The sequence below is a fragment of the Geotrypetes seraphini genome, chromosome 4, assembly GCF_902459505.1.
Source record: "Geotrypetes seraphini chromosome 4, aGeoSer1.1, whole genome shotgun sequence".
In the NCBI taxonomy this organism is placed as follows: Eukaryota; Metazoa; Chordata; class Amphibia; order Gymnophiona; family Dermophiidae; genus Geotrypetes; species Geotrypetes seraphini.
In genome coordinates, this window is record NC_047087.1 from 259,928,606 (window position 1) to 259,951,071 (window position 22,466).

General features: G+C 42.4%; 1 protein-coding gene across 4 annotated transcripts in view; it reads left to right on the top strand.

The window, feature by feature from the left end:
- Positions 1-19,679, top strand: part of LOC117360004 (protein FRA10AC1) — a 74,248-nt gene extending 54,569 nt beyond the window's left edge. For 2 of the 4 annotated variants that reach the window (XM_033943534.1, XM_033943532.1), the window contains exons 10-14: positions 3,624-3,666; positions 5,289-5,407; positions 10,440-10,487; positions 16,663-16,747; positions 19,208-19,679. In XM_033943534.1, the coding sequence (XP_033799425.1) occupies positions 3,624-3,666; positions 5,289-5,407; positions 10,440-10,487; positions 16,663-16,747; positions 19,208-19,250 (338 nt within the window). In that variant the 3' untranslated portion in view covers positions 19,251-19,679. Of the gene's footprint in view, positions 1-3,623; positions 3,667-5,288; positions 5,408-6,225; positions 6,273-10,439; positions 10,488-16,662; positions 16,748-19,207 lie in introns of those variants that run through there. The other 2 variants (XM_033943533.1, XM_033943535.1) reach the window with 2 other exon arrangements.
- Positions 19,680-22,466: the final 2,787 nt, after the last annotated feature.

Sequence of the window (22,466 nt, forward strand, 5' to 3'; positions counted from 1 at the left end):
GGCGTGGCCAACGGCATGCCCTTCCACAGATGCAACTCGTGGAGCCACCACTGCATGCTGTGAGCTGCTCGACGACTCCATGGGAGACGCACATTGTAGTTCAGAGAAGCTGGGGACCAACGAGAGAGCAGAGACTGTTGCAAGGGCCTCATGTGGCTCCGCGCCCAGGGGACCACCTCCAGAGTCGCCACCATGGAACCCAGCACCTGTACATAATCCCAAGCTCGTGGTCTGGCCGTACCGAGAAGTAGGCGAATTTGAGCCTGTAATTTCTCCCCCCGGTCTCGGGGTAGAAACACCTTCCCCAGAGCCGTGTCGAACCGCACCCCCAGATGCACCAACGACTGCGATGGGGACAGAAAACTTTTGGGAAAGTTGACAATCCACCCCAACGACTGTAGGAGAGAAATCACTCGCTGAGTAACCGCCACACTCTCCTGTCTGGACGAGGCGCGGATTAACCAGTCGTCTAGGTAAGGGTGTACCCGAATCCCTTCCTTGCGGAGGAAGGCGGCTACCACCACCATGACCTTGGAAAAGGTGCGGGGGGCCGTTGCCAAGCCAAAGGGCATTGCCCGAAACTGATAATGCTGGCCCAGAATCGCAAACCGCAGATACCGCTGATGCGGAGGCCAGATCGGAATATGGAGGTATGCCTCCTTGAGATCTAGGGATGTGAGGAACTCTCCCGGTCGTACAGCCGCAATAACCGAGCGCACCGTCTCCATCCGGAAATGGCGAACACTGAGAAATCTGTTGACTCTTTTGAGATCCAGCACCGGCCTGAAGGACCCCCCCTTCTTTGGCACAATGAAGTAAAGGGAATATATACCGGTGCCTACCTCTTCCGGGGGCACCGGTACCACTGCCCCTAGCTCGAGCAGCCCCTGCAGAGTCAACCGGACCGCGTCTCCCTTGGCCGCCCCATTGCACGGGGACACCAAGAAAGAATCTACGACGGGAGAGGCGAACTCTAACTTGTACCCTTCTTGAACAATGTCCAACACCCACTGATCTGACGTGATCGACTTCCTGACCCGGGGGATCCCCTGCATCCCAATCCCCGACCTCCCCCTCCTCCAACGATTCTGGAAGAGAAAAAGGGGATCTCGCCAGAATATCCTCAGCTTCCACGGTCGCCAGCCTGCGCTTCTTTACACCCAGCGCCCCCGCTGGCGACCCCACCGTGCCCTCAGCCGGTTTGCCTGTCTCCCCAGGCACCACCGCCGACATCGAGGGCACCGGAAGGGACACATCGACCACCGGTACCGGCGGGGCGGGCTGCGCACCCTGTAACAAAAACGCCCGGTGCAGCAGCATCACAAATTCCGGCGAAAATGAACCCCACTGAAGGGCCGCTGAACCACCCTGCTCCGGGCCGGGGAGCGGGGCCGCGACTTCCGCAATTGCTCCCGCCTCCCCCACTGCCGCTGAACTCCCCTCTGCTAAGGAAGAGCTTCGCAGCTCTGACTCACCCTTGCGTGCCGGGGACATGTCCCGTGCCTCTGTGACCCGGGTAATCGCTATCTCACAGGCCTGCAACAAGGCACCTTCAGCCAGTGCAAGCTCACACTCGGCCGAGCAAAGGCCCGACGGTGTTCTACGCGCTCCACAGCGCGAACACCGCTGACCGGCCTCCGTTGCCATGCCGCGTCTTTTTTTTTTTTTTTTCTTACACGCGGCAAACGCCGCCGACTCCCGACTCCGCCCCTAACCGCCCCTACAGTCGGGAACGCGACACCCAAGCCCCGAGGCAGGGAATACACTCACCCCTCTGCTCCCGCGACCCCAGACGCCAGGACACAGCTGGTAAGTGTACTGCAAGCAAAGCACAGATTGCCAAGCTCAGCCAGAAACAAGAAGTCGATTCTTTTTTTTTTTTTTATTTTTTTTTTTTTTTACTGGAATGAAGAAAGAAAGAAGACTCCTGCAGGACAAACAAACCCTCAATCACCCGGAGGGGAGGGTGGAGTAGGGACCTGGGGGGGCCCAGGTGTAACTCCTAAAGCCGGCACCACTCAGCCAGGCACCCCTATCCTACTGAAGAGACAGAGTCTCAACAGAGGAAGTCCACCGAACACCAATATCTCCGTCAGCATCCAGAATCCAAGAGCTAGAGGGCTAGCTCAGTCCCTGCTGGGAGATAGAGCAAAACTGAATCAACAGACGGAACACCAGGCTTTAAGGCCAACTGTTAATCAGTTCTCTATCTCCACCTGCTGGTCGATGTGAGCTATACCCACTAGTCTGGATTCATCTGCTGCTTTGCTATGGAACAGTTTATATACCACAGGACCGTGACGTTCTATGCGGCTTACAATGATTAAAAAAGTTACAGATTGAGTAGTACTAACAGAGTTAAGATTTAGTGGTCAGTAATTGTGGGGAGAGATTATTCAGTGTAGCTGCCTAAGTACTTTAGGAACAAATATGTTTTTAGGTGTTTCCTAAATTCCCCATGAGTAATTGTTTCAGGTCTTTACCCCATAATGCTGTCTGATAAGAGAAGAGATGTTGATGGTGTCTTTTAAATTTACATCCTTTAACTGGTGGAGAAATAAAATTCAAGTTTGAGCTTCTCGTAAGTTGATTGGTTGAAAAGGTCAGTTATATATTTGGGGGCTGGGCCGAAAAGTACCTTAAAGCAGAAACATCCATAGTGATACCGGCGGAATATAAGTCGTGCAGCAGAATTTTGAGCAGACTGAAAGGGAGAAAGATAGTTTAGTGGAAGACCTGTAAGAAGCAGGTTGCAGTAATCAAGGGGTGCTATTAAATAAAATAATAACACATAAATATTGATTAAAAAAATAAATAAAAAGACAAACATAAAATAAGCTGAAATACAATTTTTTGCCCACTTCTGCTGTTTGGTTTCTTTTGCATATTCTGCGGAGATCTTTTTTCTTTGCTATGAAGGCTTGTCTGAAGCCCTAGTGACACTCGGTAGTGCCAAGTCCCTCCTCCTCACTCCTCTGAACCTCAGTTTAAGGTGTTGAACAGGCTAAAGGGCTTTTCATTCTGCCTTATGTGTGTGACATACTGTTTGCCGGTTACTTGAAGTACTGATTTATCTTATGAGGTAAGTTAGGCCTTTCTTCAGAAAATTTTACCATGTTTGCAGCTTTCTCATGTGTGCCTTTGGGGCCAGCAGTTGCACAAAGGGTGGGGAAATTCTCACCTTCACTCTGTTTCTTTTCTTCTTTCTTTTAGTGCTCAATTTCTTTTGCTTTCTGCATTTTATGGCACTACTAATTTATCGCAATGATAGAATAGATCAAATTGGAGGTGGGGGGATTGTGCTATATGTTAAAGAGGGAATTGAATCAAACAAAATAAACATTGGAAAAATTATCTCAGAGTTCGTAATGTTACGTGTTCGGATGGGCTAAAAACTATAATGGGTATTCTGCTTCAGTTCTTCAATTTATCACGCATATGATTTTGAGCAAATTGTGTGTGTCGGTCCCACTTCTGCTCAAATTCGAAGGTAGGATCGTCGAGGTACAGCTTACAATGATGTTATACATAGAGTTGAGTATGCTATTGATGCTGTATAAGGAGTAATGAAAATTTTAAAAGTCTCTCTAATTGAGATTGTTGGTTTTTTTTGTTAATTTCAGGGCTGTGTCCAGAGTGTTCCTATAAGTTAAATTTTCATCACAGGTAATGCAGCCTTATGACATTATAGCATAAAGTATTCTACTGTATGAATTCCAGGATTTGAAATTTGTTTCAAGGAAGCAAACTAATAGGAGAATACTTGGAAAATTTCATTTAATTGATTTCTGTTTTAGCATTGGATTATATCTTTATTAGTTTTAGAATAGAACCTTTTGGAATCTCAGTGATAGTGTTAATGGCATTTATTGTTGACATTCTTTAATAGTACTACTACTACTATTAATTATTTCTGTGGCACTACCAGACGTACCCAGTGCTGTACAGAGTCACAAAGAAGACAGTCCCTGCTCGAAAGAGCTTACAATCTAAACAGACAAGACAGACAAACAGGATGTCATGGATACAGTTAAGGGGAACAGTTAATCTGCTGGTTGGGTTGGAGGGCAGTGGGGAGTAGGGTTATGGATTGAAGGCTATATCAAAGGGGCATGGCGAACAAACGAGTAATTTATTCCAGGCATAGGGGGCAGCCAGATGAAAGGAACAAAGTCTGGAATTGGCAGTAGAAGAGAAGGATACAGCTAAGGGCAGCTTATCTGAGGAACGGAGAGAGAAGAGAGGAGAGATATTGAGGGGCAGCAGAATAATACCCCAGAAAGCTGTTTCCGGCTCTAAAGCTATGACTTAAGCTTTATCTGCTGGCTCCTGATTTTTAGCACTCGGGTCAATGGGTGCTGGACATCATTCGGGAGGGGCTAAAGATAGACTTTATTTGCCTGCCTCCGGATTTGTTTATCGACTCTCTGGAAGGTTGGCTGGAGGAGTCCAAGGTCTGCACTACCCTTCAGCATCTCTTAGACATTAGAGCAATAGAACCCGTTCCAGAACAAGTGGACATTATGTTGAAAAAGCTTTTTGATGTGGCTTCTTCAATCCAACTGATACCGGTGGATGATAGATCTAGAGCAGAGAGAAGCCCTTCTCTTACCAGAGAGGTATTAACGTTTGAGAAGCCTCACAACCATAACCACATAACACAGATAACTTGCTGATGTTTCAGGCTGTCTTCTTGACAACTCAAGACCTATTGTATGATACTTATGTGTAGCTCAGTGGGATGATGACTTAACTCTGAAACTTGCTTTAGTGAGTTATGTTGAGTGCTCATGCTGAACTGTTGGTATTTTGAAAGATCTTCAAGGTTGAAGCCTTACATTTTATTTGAAGACCTGCAGAGAATTCAGACAAGAAGGAACAGTAATTAGGCCTATAGACAGAAGAAGCCTTGAGTTAGAGAAAAATTTAAAACAGCAAGATTGGACCTTTAAAGGCTAAAATTCATCTGAAACTGTTGTGAAAGAAATTCTAGGGGGGTCTTTATGTAGTATAATATTTATATGGGAGTTAAGAGTGGTAGTTATGCATAAGCATTTCCATGGGTAAAACAATGCTATACGCACTGAAATGTGCTTTTATAAAATTGCTCACTGAATATGTGAGCAAATGCTCGTAATGCAGATATGATACGTACAAAATGTAAATTTACTGGGCTTAGATAAAGGCATATACTGTAGAGCATGGTAATATAGCTGCTTAATAGAAACTGTGGCTGAACATTTCTGCAGCCCGCAGTTAGTTCAAAAATTTTTCTTTTCTTACAACAGGAAGAGAGAAGTCAAACCAAATAAGAAAAGACCAAAAAGTGATAAAAAGCATGAAGAGCCATCACAAAAGAAGTCCAGATTATCACATTCAGAACATAGTAAGAAAAGGAAGGGTCAAGGTAATGGGACACTGTTTTGATCTTTAAGGGAAGACTGAAAAACATAGATTGGCAAATAATTGTATCACAGATTATTGGCAAATAATTGTATGACAGACTCTGGTAGTGGCAAAATTCATGTTTCTCCAACTGTGAAGAAGACAGAAATTTTGTCATTGAAACAGACTGTAAAGTTCAACATATCTCTTGTCACAATTTTGTTTAGTGAGGAAGTTGGTGCCCAGTTCCATCTCTTTCCCGCCCTGTTCTGCCCCCCAGCCCCACCCCTAGACGGCATCTGTGGACATGACGCAATGACGTCACGCTGGGTTTTGAAAAGCCGTCAGGACCCCCGGACATGTCCTCAAAAGGAAGACATGTCCAGTGAAATCTAGACATCTGGTAACCCTATATATGTGTGCGCCCTGAGCAATGTTCCTCTAAAGCTTGGAGGAAATATTGCTGAGGACTGAGTTGAGAACCACTGCTCTAAGCTGTGCAGAAGTCCTCCACCTCTCTAATTAGAAAACAAATGGTATGAATTAAAGAACTAAGGCCGGTATTGGATAGACTTGTACGGTTTATGTCCCATATATGGTGATTCTGTATAGGATGAGCTGGGGAGGGCATCAATGGGAACTCCACTAACTTGGAACACGAGGATGTTACTGGCCAGACTTTACAGTAGATATCCTGCAAACAACGGGATGTTTGGATAGGCTGTAGTGAGCTTAGATGGCAACTTGAACAGACTGGATGGACCGTTCAGGTCTTTATCTGCCATCATTTACTATGTTACTATGTTCCTGCTAGTCACTAAAAATAGGCTGGTTTTCTAGAGTACTGCAGAGCTTGTGTCCCTTGCCATTGAAAATGTGATACAGAAACAGCATGCCCCACTGTCAGAAATATAGATGGAGGACTCCTGCACAACTTAGAAGGAACATCGGTGCTGAGGTGATTGATTATTTTATTTATTTGTTTTTAAAATTTCTAGACCGCTTAAACCTAAGTGGTTTCCATACAAAACATACAGAATATTTTATCAATCAATACATTGCACATATTATTTCTTAAAACTCACAGGTGGCAATGACTTATGATGAATTGGGAAATGGTTAAAACAATGCTTCTCGGGCCAGTCAGGTTTTCAGGATAACAACAACGAATAGAGGCATAAGATAGATTTGCATGCAGTGAAGGCAATGCAATCATATTTTTCTCATGCATATTCATTATGGTTCATAGACAACCCCGCGAAAGACAAAGGCGCGCGCTGACAATTGAGCGCAAGATGGAGGCGCGCGCCAAAGAAAATTACAGTTTTTAGGGGCTCCGACGGGGGGTTTTGTTGGGGAGCCCCCCCAGTTTACTTAATAGAGATCGCGCCGGCGTTATGGGGGGGTTTGCGGGGTTGTAACCCTCCACATTTTACTGTAAACTTAACTTTTTCCCTAAAAACAGGGAAAAAGTGAAGTTTTCAGTGAAATGTGGGGGGTTACAACCCCACAACGCCCCCACAATGCGGCGCGATCTCTATTAAGTAAAGTGGGGGGGTTCCCCCACACACACCCCCGTCGGAGCCCTAAAAACAGTCATTTTCTGCAGCGCGCACCTCTGTGCTGCGCTCAATTGTCTGCGCGCACCTTTGTACCGGCACGCTTTTGACCTGACACCTTCACTATAGTTATTCTGAAAATCAGATTAGCTAGGAGGATACTTTAGGTTGCCACCCAAAGTCTGTGAGAGGGTGGCATCCATTGTCCAGAATGGGCTGTGTCCATGATAAGTTGATGTCACTGCCAAGCTCAAATCATTAAAAGGTATCATTCTAGACAGTGATGCCTTCCTCTTTCAGACCTTCTGGTGTACTGATAGCCTCCTAACCTCAAATGGATAGTCATCAACAGCCACACTATGCGAACATTGACCCCATGCCTAAATTTTACTTTCCATGGATTCTCAAACTAGTCCTGACTTTAATTTGCATTTATAATATTCCACTTCTTTTGTCTCTTTCTCCAATATAGTCTCCTATTTAGCATCCACTGTTCTGAACACTGGTTTAGTTAGTGATGTGTGGCACCCTACATCAGCTGCAGCCTCTGGGGCTGATTCACCTGCTCTGCTTCCAGTGTAATATATGCCACTTCTGCCATTAGTGTCCCTCTGCTGTGTATGCAGACAGGCCAATCCCTAAGAAAAAGAATGAGGGACGCTGTATGCAGTGGTCTCAAACTCGCGGTACTATTTTGAGGCCCTCGATGTTTATCATAATCACAAAAGTAAAATAAAACAGTTTCTTGATTATCTGTCTCTTTAGCTATAAATTTCAATATTATTATTAAGACTTAGCCAAAAGGAAAGATTTATAAAGTATAAAGAGTTTTACCTCATGGAAAATTGTCATTTCTTTAATAAGACATTAACTATTGTTTCTGAGGCCCTCCAAATACCTACAAATCCAAAATGTGGCCCTGCAAAGGGTTTGAGTTTGAGACCACTGATGTACTGTGAAAGTTCTGAACTGGAACTAATAAAAAAAACTTAGGGGTCTTTTTATCAAGCCGCGCTAGCGGGATTAGCACGTCGGACATTTCATCACGTGCTAACCCCCGCAGCCGGCTAAAAAACTAACGCCTGCTCAATGCAGGCGTTAGCGGCTAGCACGGCAGGCGGTTTAACGCATGGTATTACACGGGTTAAACCCCTACCGCAGCTTGATAAAAGGACCCCTTAGCGTCATCACCCTAAGCTCGAACAGAGAAAATTGATTCATGGCTCACTGTAGGTGTGAATGGGCATAGCTACACATATACAACAGATATAAGGTTAACCATGCTGCCTGAATTTCACCTGCTTTTTGGGTAGTTTAGTGAAATATATCATCTGTTTTGTGGCTGATTATTATTTCTTATATGTATAATCTCCACATCTACATAAAGTAGGTTATTCAGCGGCACTTACTAAACACCAAAATTATTTCTCATCAACATCCTATGTTATCTTTTTCATCTATTCAGTCTTGCACCTTGTAATTCATTGACCGCGCAATTTTCTTTTACCTACTTATGCTCTGAATTCCGCCGATTGTATAATGTTACTTATTGTGAACCTTGTAATTCACTGACCCTGTAACTCACCTTGTACTATCACTAGATGTTCAATGTTCTCTAATCAACCTATACTCTGTAATTAGCTGTCTGTACAGCTTTTCTTCATTGTGAACCGCCTAGAAGTCTTAAGTTCACACTAATGTCAGTCTTTTGTTCTAGAACTGTATTGTGTGTTATTTATATTGCTAAAGTATGTGACTATCTCTGTCATATCTTTCCTCTGGATGTACACAGGCAGGTCCATAAGTCTGAGCTCCTTGGGCTTTTGGTACAGAGCTACTTCTGTTCTGTTGTGCCTAAGAACAAATGACAGTGCATTCCACAACGTTGGGGCTACCACTGTCAAAATTGTTTTACAAGTGGAGTCAAGAAATAATTGCCTAATAGAGGGTATTGCAAGAAGAGATTGTTAGGTGGATCAAAGTGGTCTTGATGTTGTATGTGGAATTAAAAGTCTCTATGAAAGCAGGCGAATGATTAGAAAGTACCTTAAAAGTTAGAAAAAGTATTTTAAACGTTGTGGAATGCACAGCCATTTGTTCTTAGGCACAAATCCAACCTTTCCAAATTTAAATCAATGCTCAAAACCTTTCTCTTTAAAGAAGCATACGAGACCTAGACCTTGAACTTATCCTATACATTGCAGCTTGTCCTTTTGTGAACGGCACCCCTCCGAAATGATGGAGGTAATCAGTGGAGTGCCGCGGGGCTCGGTCATGGGCCCGATCCTATTCAACATCTTTATAAGAGACTTGGCAGAGGGGCTGCGAGGTAAAATAACATTATTCGCCGATGACGCCAAACTAAGCAATGTAGTGGGCAAAAGCACAACAGACATAAATTCAATGTCCGACAACATGATGCACGACCTACTCCTACTGGAGCGCTGGTCTAGATCCTGGCAACTCAGCTTCAATGCCAAAAAATGCAAAGTCATGCACCTGGGCAGCCAAAATCCATGCAAGACTTACACCCTTAATGGCGAGATCCTAATAAGAACTGAAGCAGAACGAGACTTAGGGGTGATCGTCAGTGAGAACATGAAGACTGCCAATCAAGTGAAGCAAGCTTCATCCAAGGCAAGGCAAATCATAGGTTGCATACGCAGGAGTTTCGTCAGCCGTAAGCCTGAAGTCATTATGCCATTGTATAGATCCATGGTGAGACCCCCACCTGGAATACTGTGTGCAATTCTGGAGGCCGCATTACCGTAAGGATGTGCTGAGACTGGAGTCGGTCCAGAGAATGGCCACCTGGATGGTCTCGGGACTCAAGGATCTCCCATACGAGGAACGGCTGGATAAGTTGCAGCTGTACTCACTCGAGGAACGCAGAGAGAGGGGTGACATGATCGAGACATTCAAGTATCTCACGGGCCGCATCGAGGTGGAAGAAGATATCTTCTTTTTCAAGGGTCCCGCGGCAACAAGGGGGCATCCGTGGAAAATCAGGGGCGGGAAACTGCACGGGGACACCAGGAAATTCTTTTTCACTGAAAGGATGGTTGATCGCTGGAATAGTCTTCCACTTCAGGTTATTGAGGCCAGCAGCGTGCCTGATTTTAAGGCCAAATGGGATAGACACGTGGGATCTATTCACAGAGAAAGGTAGGGGAGGGCAATTGGGCAGACTAGATGAGCCGTGGCCCTTATCTGCCGTCTATTTCTATGTTTCTACCACCTTTTCCTTTTAGCAATGTAAACATCCCTTTTCCCTCTTGTTCATGAGATGTATATACCTATGTATTTATGTTTATAATGTCTACAATTTTGTTGCATTTCATTTTTAAAGATATGTAATGTTGTAAACCACTTTGGAAATGAAAAGCGGTCTATCAAGCCTTAATAAACTTGAAACTTGTCCATATCGTTCTGTTGGTGTTGCTGTGATGCATTATAATTTATATGTACTGTGTTTCACAAGCTCTTTCTTTGCAGATGGCATGTCGTCAGATATAGCAGAGAAAATGGATGAATCCGATAAAGGTGAGTTCCATAGTTATTGCTTTCTATATACTGTATATCTCTTTACTTTTAGTTTTGCTTATCTTCATAAGTGTTGGTAAATTTATATGCTTGATGAATGGTCAAGAAAAAAAAAAAAAGATACCTGAACAAAAAAGTTATTTGTTCTACTGTACTTTCCATAGGGGTCATTATGATCCCCTTCAGTGTTAATGGAGAAAGAACCATAGCTTTAAAAAGAACCTGGTTACAACCTGAAAGAAAAACCTATCTTCAGGTTAGTCAGGTTGCTGCCTCAATAAAAGGTCTGAGCCTAATCCTAGCTAGACCACAATCCTGACGAAGGCAAAAAGAGCAACATTTCAGTGTCTTTCAGAAGGTTTGAAAATACAGAACATAGTTAATTTCCATGGAGACCATTTTATAATGATTTTTCCACATATAAAACCTGTTTTACATGCAGACAAGGGCTTTTTATGAAATTGCAGAACCGCTCATAAGGAAAACATGTGCCTGCTTTTAAGCAACCTGTCTGTTGGTGTTCCCAGGAGCAGTTTGAATAGAGTGACAATGAAGTTGCAATGCACACACATATGTTACAAAATGTGCATGTTTGCACACTTTTACACCTTCCTTGGAATAAGGGTAAATATCTGCATCAACATTTGTGTGCTGATCTGGGAAGTGCTTTTTTGTACTTCCAACATATAAAATCAAGCCCGAAAGTGTTAAAAGTAAAACAGGGGGGAGGGGCGTTAGTTAAAGAGGCAAAATGCTGAACTTCCTATTAGTGCAGTAGAAAAAGTATGACTTGATGTTTTATGTTATTTCCTTATATGTAAATTAAAGTGCTATTCTCAGCCGCTTGATCACGTTAATCTGTTTTTGCTTTTGTGGTGCATGCTTATTACTATTTGGAAAAATAATGTTTAAAATATGAAATGTCATCATTGAGACATCTTGAACTCGTACAATCCTCTGCAATAAGACTGCTCCACTGTGCCAGACGCTTTGATCTTGTTACTTCACTCTGTATTTCAGAACATTAGTTAACAATTGGAATACAGCTTAAATACAGAATCTTTAAGCTTGTTTGCAAGGATTTGGCTCCAGTGCTTATCTGGCCAATCTACTCATTCCCCTATATAACGTCCCATAATTTATGTTCTTCAAACAAGCACTTCTTTTCTCCCCTCCCCCCCAAAAAAAATCTTCAGGATTGCACCTTGAACTTTCTTATAACTATAGCTTTTTATACCTTGGCCCATATCTTTGGAAATCTCTAACGTAATTGTTAAATTCAAGATAAAAACGAAATCCTGGATTTTTTTTAATGTAATACGGTTAACCAATAACTACCCCCTATCTAGCCTCTGTTCTACCCCTCTCTGTTCACTCATTATTTCTTCTGTTCTTTTTTTTTATCCAGTCCTCTCTCTCCTTTCTTTTCTTCTATAATTTTGAACTTTGCTGCCTTTCCTCTTCTTTGCCTCTTAAATTTTGTAAACTACTTAGAAGCACCGATGGTGCAATTGGTGTTATATTTAGAGCTCCTTTTATCAAGCCGCGCTAGCGGGATTAACGTGCGCGACTTTTCATCACGCGCTAACCCCCGCGCTGGCTAAAAACTACCGCCTGCTCAAGAGGAGGCGGTAGCGGCTAGCGCGGACGGTGGTTTAACGCGACTTGATAAAAGGAGCCCTTAGTCATTGTAATAAAAATAAAACAAACACATGGAGGCATGGAATTACTAGCAAAAATAATAAGTGGCGCTTTTCTTGGAAAGAAGCCAAAGTCTTTGAAGTAAAAGAATGTTCATTAGCAGGGCAATTTTTAAACTGCCCCTATTGCTTTAAAGTCCGTGGGTACATTTTATCAGGAATCTATGCACTGAATTTAAAATTAAAAATAAATGCACAATTTTTGTTTGAAAATTACCATTGCTACATTAACATTTGCACCTGCTTTTTCTGTGAGTGTTTTTCCGTGGCAAATAATACACATATACCTGAAAAGACAATTTATGGACATTATTTACCTTCCTTGACCTAAACACCCCCCAGGGATGCCTCTTCCTAGTGGTAGAAATGTGCATTTTGCGGAATCCCATGCTTACTTTTAGCAGGGTTAAGTTTCAAGTTTATTCAAATTATTTGATGAAACGCTTTTCAAATTACAAAGCGTTTTACAAAAATAAAAATGTGATTTTAAAGAAATCACTGATACATAATATTTATAACTAGACCAACAGGGGTAATTAAACTTGAGAAACAATAGGAATGGAGGGCAGAAATATAATTTTTCAAGAAAAGTACATAAAAGGGAAGTACATTGGGAGGGTAAGAGAAAGTAGAAAGTGGTTATGAGAGATCGAAAGAGAGAAATACTGGTGAACTGGTTTCATGAATGAGAAAAATCATAAGATGTTGTCTCGTGATATACTTAGTAAATTCAATTGAAGGCTTCTTTGAAAAGAAGACACTTTAAACTACTCTTGAATTTCTGCAAATCTTGTTCAAGTCTCATGAACAAAGGGAGAGAATTCCAAATCGTTGGTGCTGTTACTGAAAAAATTGAGGCACGGCGTGTTCTGATAATTTTCAAGGAGGGAACGTTAAGGGTAGACTGAGAGGATGATCTAAGAACTCTCGATGAACTATATGGGATCAGGAGCCTATCAATAAAAGCCGGTGTATTGGTCCATTGAAGAGTAGGCACTTTTCATACTGCATTTTTATGAGCATAAATTGATACACAGGAAAATGATTTTGATTCTTATGATAATGCAGATGTATATGGCAGGTATTTATTCAAGAGTACATCATGTTATGATTGTTGAGCATTAGCTATTTGGAAGTACTTGTATTTATCAATAAATATGAATGGTCATAGCAGCTGGCCGGTCCACCTGCTTGTCTGAATTCATTTCACTTGTGTCTGGGAGGGGTATTGGACCATGCAGCCATTTATTTCTGTATTGTAGGAGTGGTGATGAGTGTGCATATCTGATAAGAGGTTAAAAAGGATGAAATCCATATGATAACCAGCCCAAAGTGAAAAGCTGGTGGCATGGTGGATTTTAAGACATCAAGTGCATGCTAAAATCTCACACTTGGTCTGAGGCTGGGTTAACTTTTAGGCTTCAGTCAGCTCTTGATTCCTCACACAATACAGTTGCATAAAGTACTCCCACAATGTACCTTTATTTAAGCTCTTACCTGTTAGACTGTAAGATTTAGTATGTATATCCATAGTTAGATGCCATTAACATCCGTGTAAAGTGCTAATTCTATGAAGGTCGCTTAGCACTAAGCACCCTAGTGCTTAGAGCAGATTTCCTTGTCCAGCTTTGGGTGTGAGGATTTATCCTTGTTGAAACCTGTTATAAATCTTCTGCCCAACTGATGGCTGTTGAGCGTGTACATCCCAGTAAGAGAATGACACAGGGACAATATTGTCCCCGTCCCCGCAGGAACTAAATTTCTCTGTTCCGTCCCCATGAGTTTTGCCACTGTCCCTGCCCCATTTCAGTAAGCTCTGCCTTAACCCCACAAGCCTTTAACAGTTATGATTTTAAAGTGTTTGAGGCTTGTGCAGATGAGGACGGAGCTTGCAGGAATGGGGCAGGGGCAACGACAAGGCTCATGGGGACAGAACGGGAAAATGAGTTCCCACGGAAATGGGGAAAAATGTGTCCTCGTGTCATTCTCTAAGCATACTATTCTGTGTGCAAGCTAAACGGGATTAGCATGCAAACTATCCTTTAGTGGCTAGGCCTCTAAGTAAACTATACCATCTTTCACTGTAGACTTGCTTGTAGAAACCTAAGATTGTATGTTAAGAATACCTCCTTTAGTTCACCTATTTTCACACAACAGAAAAAAATGGATTCCAGACTATAACCTCTAGTAAACCGCTTTGCTATACACCAGTAAAGCATAAGATTGTAGATATATGTTAAATTGTGTGCCAATACTTTCATAATCATTGGTCTTAAATATCATATACAGTGATGTGAAAATGTTTTTCCCCTCATTCTTGTATATATGTTGCATTGGATGGTTTCTGAGCTTTAAACAAAATTAAATATTAGACAGAGTAATTACTTAACAGTTTTTAAATTATTACATCATTTATTTAAGGAACAAAGTTATCCAGCATCCATATCACCCATAGTTTTGATCAAAGTCACATTGTCCTTAACCTGGAAAAGCCAATTGCAAAGCGGCATTAACATCAAACTTTGGCCTCTTGCATGTCAAAACTCCTGAGAATGAACTACAGTTCTCTGATGGACCTCCTTGCATATCAGTGTTTTCTGGAGATTATTCAGCAACATTTCCAACAAATTTGAAGCAAAGTGCATGGCCTCAATCCTTGCAACATATCAGACTGATCATTATTCACATGGGAAGCAGAAAAATAAAAGCTTATCAAATAGCTCTAAGTGATACTTGAAAAAAACAGTAAGGGCCACATTCTCAAAGCTTACCGTGCCTTTTACTATGATCGCTAAACTGGTTCCAGTCGGTTTAGCCTCTTGGTTTTTTACCACCCATTTATCAGAATGGCTCACTGTGGTCTTTTCTGAGCTTCCTAGCAGCCTCTGACTCTGCCATGCAAGGATAGTCCAACGAAGTCATTAACTATTAAAATGGTAGTAAAATGAGCTCCTTAATATTTAAACGAGCACTCCTGGTGATTCTCCATCATCGTTGGATGATTCTCTAAATGAAGCACTGGCTTTTGGCGACCAAAAATTATCAGCTGGTCCGGAGGTGCCAGTACTGTGAAAAGTGTGTCTCGGGCGCATGTTTCTGGCTGTAGCTCATAATAAAAAAAATTTAAAACCACACTCTTCACTTAAATTATAGCAATATAGTCATGGGAAAAAAAATCTCTTATCCCACTGTCTTTCAACTCCTCCAGTCCCGACTCCTCCAGAACTGCCCAAAGGCTTAAACTAGCCTTCCCCTCTCCACGCGGCATCCACTATTCAGGCAAACTGGGAAAATCCCTTCTCTTCAAAATCACAGGTCTTTGGAACGACCTCACCACCCCGCTGCGGAACCTGAGCTCCCTTCAGTTATTCCGCAAACAACTGAAAACCTGGCTTTTCAGCAAATTGTAGCTCTATCCTTCCCCCCTTTCTCTCCCCCCTTCTACACATAAGTTCATGTAATCCTTTTTCTTCTTCTCTACCCACTATTTTAAGTTCTTGTAAACCGTGTCGAGCTCCATTCTCATGGAGATGATGCGGTATATAAACTTAAGGTTTAGATTAGATTAGATTAGATTAGCACCTGTCTCAAGCACGTCTCAAACATGTGTATTAAAGACGTGTCGTATACACACTTGTTGAAAGCCGATGATTGTGCCTACCCTCCCTTCCATTCAATAGCACAGGCACGCCTATGATAGACATAAGAATGTAGCATCTGCTAGTAGTTCTGTGCCCCTCCTATCCACCTATGCCTCTTTCTGTGGACTATTCTGCGCAGGTGTCGATCACTATCACCAGCAACTGAACTCGTGTAAATTTGGCGAACTTCCACAAACCTCATTTGCATACATGGTTCCTTGAGAATGGCTCGCCTTTTTTTGAATTGTTAGATTTATGGCCGCTACAGTGGCCTGTTGGATTTTACCAGCGATATTAGAGAATCTGGCCCTAAGTTGATACAGAGGTGACTAACATTCAACAATTATTTTTAAGCTTTTTACTGTTTGTTTAAGTATGAAGAAATGCTCATTTCTCAGCCCTGTGGAATGACAGACTTAAAATCATAACCTCTGCTGAAGAAATAAAGACCTGCTATGTTTTTCAGCTTGCTGCCCTCAATTATTATTTCTCTGGTAGAACATTTTGTTTCTAGCCTTGGTGTTTATCAGATTGTTCGGGATGTCTGCGTGTGTTCACCACTTTCATAACTTTGAAATGATTAGACCTAGCTCCACCAAACTTTATGTGGGTTTAGTTCCTTGGGGGAATAGGGGAAGAAGTATCAGAGTTCTGCATATTTTTCAAGAGTGGGAAGTAATTTTGAAGGAAGTATGAGAGAGGAATAAAGCTGATTATTTTGGAATAAGAAATGCAGAAGGCTGAAAAAAACTTTCAAAGGAGTATTCTGTACCATTCATATGACCAGGTTGCTTTGAAAAATCATCAGTGTGCTTTTAAATTTCATTTGGACAGATACAGAAGACTCTGAGGATACAGAAGGTCCTTCAGATGCTGACTACTGGAAAGGCCCCCTACAAGAAAAAGATGAGAAAACTCGGTGAGTTATCACCAGTTATCATTCAAGGATTATGAAAGGGTATAGATAGAAGGAAAATGGGGATTGAAAGGTTTTAGATAAAGGATCACTTACAGGTCATGGACCTGATGAGCTACCACGGGAGCGGATTGCTGGGCGCGATGGACCCCTGGTCTGACCCAGCGGAGGCACTTCTTATGTTCTTAAGTCCTTAATGTGTGTTAAAAATACTGTAATTGAGTCATTTCCTGAGTTTGTATCTGCTTCTGTGTTTGTATTTATTGATTTGTGCCTGTTAAGACAAAGAGGGGAAATTATCAATGTGGGCTATCACGTTATTTTACGTTTAACTCCATTTATTAGTAGCTACTGTAGGTCTCATTGCATAAAGTGGGACCTGTACTAAAATAGCAGGAGTCAATAGTGAGATAACATATCTTAATGCCCACATTGTGCCATCAGCCTAGTTTTTTTAAATATTTATTTTGATCTGGTAGTTTGCTGGTCTTACCAAAAAAGGCAAACAAACTATCCAGCTACAGATATAACAAAGCTTGACTGTGGATCTTCTGCTGTGTGGCTATATATTCCCACTCCCTCCTGCCTCAACAATCCAGTTGTGCATCCAGGCCACCTGAAACTCCCCCTAACACTCCCCCATGGCACTCCTCCACACTTCCCCCAACCCTCCCCCGCGGCACTCCTCCACACTCCCCCTGACACCATCCTCCCACCACCCCACCAATAAGACCACAAAAGACAGCCTTGTGGGGTCATCTCAGAATCCCCCCAGCTCAAGCAACCCCCATCCATCCCCCGTACCTCGTTGTAGAAGCTGGCAAGAGGGATGCCCACTCCATCTTGCCAGCAGGCTTGCCTCTTCACATTGGCAGGCCTTCCCCTTCCTGGTGCATCCCAGGATGCACCGGGAGGGCCCCAATACCCTGATTGACCTAGGGCCCAAAGACTCCGATTGGCCTGGGTACCTAAGGCCTCTCCCATCGGAGGGGCTTTAGGTATCCAAGCCAGTCAGGGCCTTAGGCCCCTCCCTAGTGCATCCTGGGATGCACTGGGAAGGGGAAGGCCCACCATTTTAAAGAGGTGGGCCTGCTGGCAAGAGGGAGTGTGCATTCCTCTTGCTGACTTCTACAAGGAGGTATGGAGGAAGGAGTGGGGGTGCTTGAGCTGCAGGGGTTCTGAGCTGACCCCCCTCCCCCACCAGCTCACCAGGCTGTCTTTTGGGGTCTTGTTAGTGGGGTGGTGGGAGGGGAGGATCTTCATGTAGGGTGGGGAGGGTCCAGGTGGCCCGGGTGCACAATTGGGTTGCTGAGGCTGGAGGGAGTGGGCATCCCTCCCATCTTTCTGAGTGTGTTGCTGTCGTGAGGGTGGCCATCATAGTCTGAGAGTATTGAGCACTTGTGGTTGTTGTCGGGCAGGGGGGGGGCTCGGTCCATGGTTTAATGGGGCAAATGTTGTGCGTCTGTAACACAAAGACACATCTGTGCCATTAAAAAAAAAATAGGTAGACCTGTCGGGTTTTTTTTGTTTGGTTGGGTTTTTTTCAGGTCAGTTGAAGTGATCGCTATTTTCTGTGAATGGCGAAACAATTTTAGAGCATCGATTGGTTGGCTAGTTTGCATGGCATTTTAATATTAATGACCTATTTGCATGGCCAGATCAGAGCATGAGCGATCGCATGGAAAAACATGCAGTGAGCTGTTTTGTGAAACGGATTGGCAAATACAATTGGTCACTAAACTAGTCAAAGCGACGATCGTTTAATGAGGCCTTGTTGGAAGGAGTTGAACAGCATTGCAGGCATTATCCTGACTATCTCAAGAAGACATTGAATGCTTGAGTGTTTGGAATGCCATCTTTGGTAGATGACTACACCAAAGTGCACATGTTTAGTTATTAGCAAAGAATGTTACATTTCTGTTATTTTACACAATAAAGTGCAGATATTGAAGGTTCATTTAATAAAATACTGCTAGATTTTTTGCATAAAATGTCTTTTTATCAATGTATCATTGCTGAGTGAAAAGTTATAGTTATAATAACCAAGAAATGTACTCTATTAAGCAAAAACAATAGCAAATTTAAAGAAAACCAGAGCTTTTTGTAATCAATGGCTTTGAGGAACCCCTGGATGGGCTATAAAAGAATTAAAGATTATTTTCTAATCAGACACAATCAAATGGGAAACATTTCAATTCGCTCAGTTTTTCCAAGTTTAGGTTTTTCTGGACAACTCTACCCACCTGCCATGAAACCTGAGACCTAAGTTTTGAAATCAAACTCTATTCTTGTGTTCAGCATATCCATTTGAGCCTTGTGTATACTGTACGTTATGTGCTCACATTTTAAAAGCATGCATGGTTTTAATGTATAAGTATTGTCCTTTAGGGAAGACTTAATTATTAATTTTCCCTAAGACAGTACTTGTAAGTACAATGTTCTTTTTTTTTATTATTATTACAGGGAAGAAGAATTTGATGAATATTTTCAAGATATGTTTCTTTGAAGGTTCCACAAGAAATCTTTTATATTTGCCCTAGAAATGTATGCGAACTGTCTTCAAATTTAAGCTGTTACTACCTGCTATAATTTGTGTTTTGTTGTGTTTATACATTCTCATTGTTTGGTAAAAGGTAGCGTTTTTAATCTATTTATGAAAGATGGCTCACAAATACTGACTTGATGCCTTCCTGTGTATTAATGTGTCCTGGTGTGTAAGGGGCATATGTCCTCACTAGTGGGTAAAGTGGTAAGATATTGATTTCTTCAATATATGCACAGTCTCTTCTGAAATTTGCTTTTCTTGAGAACTAATGTTTGTTGTTTGAATTTAGTTCTTCAGTTTTGTGTGCACAGCTCAGTTTAAAAAAATATGTGTCTTTAATTTAACATTAAGAGCACATTTTCTTGGCATAGGAACTGGGGTTTTTGTCAGTAGTATTGTTATAAATAATTTGCCCTGCTGGTTTAGGCAGATGGAAAGTTCTCCGTTGTCAAGCAAGAGGAATCAGCCACACAGATAATTCTCTCAGCTCTGAAAAACATAGAAGGTTTTGCTGAGAATGCATGGGAGTTCTTGCCTGCTTTTGCTACCTCATCCATGCCATTGCTACCTCATCCATGCCATTGCTGAGGCATGAGTGGCGCTTTCTCTTATATTTTTTCTAATTGCTGCTAAATTGAATAGAAATTATTGTTTTATTTTTCTCCCACTCTCTTCTGTTTATCTTTTATCAATCTCCTGCACCAACCATTCCTCCTCCCCCTCAAACTATTTTTTCTTCCAAAGAGTACTGGTTCACTATGCCAGCAGTATTCAAGAGGTGCTTCTGTGGGTAGAAGGTATCTGTCACTGACACCTACTAAAAATGCTACTGCTGCCCAGAGCTGAACAATGATGTCTCTAACTTCCCCAGCTGCACAAGGATGTTGACCCAAAGAGGACAAAAAAGATGAACATAGTAAATGACAACAGCTAAAGAGCTGACCGGTCCATCCAGTCTGCTCATAAGTTATACCCATTTTAAAAAATACATGATTAGATTAACTCGTCTCTTCTTTGATATTTCTGGGACGTAGACTGCTCTGGTATTGTCCTAGGTTCCAAATGCTGAAGTTGCTGCCCAAGCTCACTCCAGCCTATCCAACCATCCCATTGTTTGCAGGATATCTTACCATAAAGTCTGGCCAGTAACATCCTCATGTTCCATATTAGTGGAGTTCCCATTGATGCCCACCCCAGCCCATCCTACACCAAACGAAAAAAGATTCCCGAGCATTTCCATTTCCAAGAGAGAAAAAAAATCACTTGGCTGGAGGAAGTGGTACCTCCTTAAGGACACTGCGAATGAGGCAAATTGCAGGAAGCAACCTTCAAAGGATGAGCCTGAAATGACTAAGGGCTCCTTTTACCAAGGTACGCTAGCGGTTTTAGCGCACGCTACAATACCGCACACGCTAACGCCTCCATAGATACTTGTGTTAGTATTTTTCGTTTAGCGCGCGCTAATCACGCTAGCGCACCTTAGTAAAAGGAGCCCTAAGTTTTGATATAAGCATCTTTGGCACAAAAAAGGCAGCCAAAGTACAACAGAATTCTCAGCAGCCTGTAACTCAGAAAATCTTGGCACTGGCAAAACCCTGCAGCAGTAATTCTCTGAGGAAAATGCATCTTGCTGGAAAGAGCATTATTGTTGCTTAAGGAAAGGAAATGTGCTCAGTGCAGAAGTATCAGCAAAGCCAGGAAATGAGGTATCTTGCTCAGTACTGAGGTCACTAGTTCTCATCCCAGAGACAGATGACAGGAATTTTCTCTCCAGATCAGTTCTCCTTGATGAAAACATAAGAAAATGCTTTTTTTGAGAATTTGTAAAGACTTTCTTTGTGAATATACCAAAAGTCATTTCTTGCAAAGGTGCAGTTGGGCAATTCTCCATCCCCTCAGGAAATTTACTAGGTCAAGTTCTTCAAGTTACTTAAAAAGGAGAATGCTGGGAATGGGTGGGCAAGCTGTGTGGTAATTCTGTAAGCCAAGTCTGGGTTGTAAGAACCTACACCTGGATTCAAGTTGTTTTGCCAGTTTTGTATTTTTTGGGATTTGGGTCACTGTTATTGTAAACCTTTGTATCAGTCTCTGTGTGCTTGAATTGTTCATTTGAATAAATTGTTAAAAAAAAGGAGAATGCTGTCTACACAAGGATGTCCAGAAGTTTCTCTTCAGTAGCAAGAGCATCTGGCCACAATGGGCCAGATTCAAGAAAGGGCATTCAGGGAGGTGGGCATGCACCTAATGTTGAGCATCCTTTTATAGAATGCATGTCTAAATATCAGGGCCTAACTGCAGAGCTGTGCCTAGTTTCCACACCCAAACACATGTGTGTGCTGATTTGGATACATTGTGCATGATAAAGTCATGCATACAGGAACAATGCAAAACATGGCTTTGACAAGTCGGCAGCATAACTTCTCTCCAGAAGACAACTTGCTCTTTCCTTGAATCTCTTCATAAAGACAGCTAATATATCCCAATAAAAAAAATAAAACTCATGAGGCAATGACTAAAAAGGCTTTTTAAAACCTCAGGCCACAAGGGGAGCTACCTGGGATACTGGAGAGCATGGTAGAGGTTGTACAAAATATATAATGAAAAAGCATTCTTCCCTAGAGAAGTGTCGCTAGAGGGGTCTCCACAGTATAGAGCAGGGGTGTCCAACCTCGGCAGGTTGGGTTGTTAAGATTTCTCAAACGAGTATGCATGAGATCTTTTTGCAATACAATGGAAGCATTGCATGCAAAAAGATCTCATGCAAATTCATTAGGGACATCCTGAAAACCCGACTGGATTGTGGCCCTCGAGGACTGACATTGGACAACCGTGGTATAGAGCAGTGGTTCCCAACCCTGTCCTGGAGGAACACCAGGCCAATTGGGTTTTCAGGCTAGCCCTAATGAATATGCATGAAGCAAATTTGCATGCCTATCACTTCCATCATATGCAAATCTCTCTCATGCATATTCATTAGGGCTAGCCTGAAAACCCGATTGGCCTGGTGTTCCTCCAGGACAGGGTTGGGAATCACTGGTATAGAGGAAGGTTCCAGATGGTGTATGCAAGGGAACAAAAACTAGGACACTTTATGAAGGTATGAAAGATAGCTTGCTTAGATCTCAAGGAGCAGCAATATGATTTGAACCAGGATCGCCTGAATATCGCGCTCTGTGC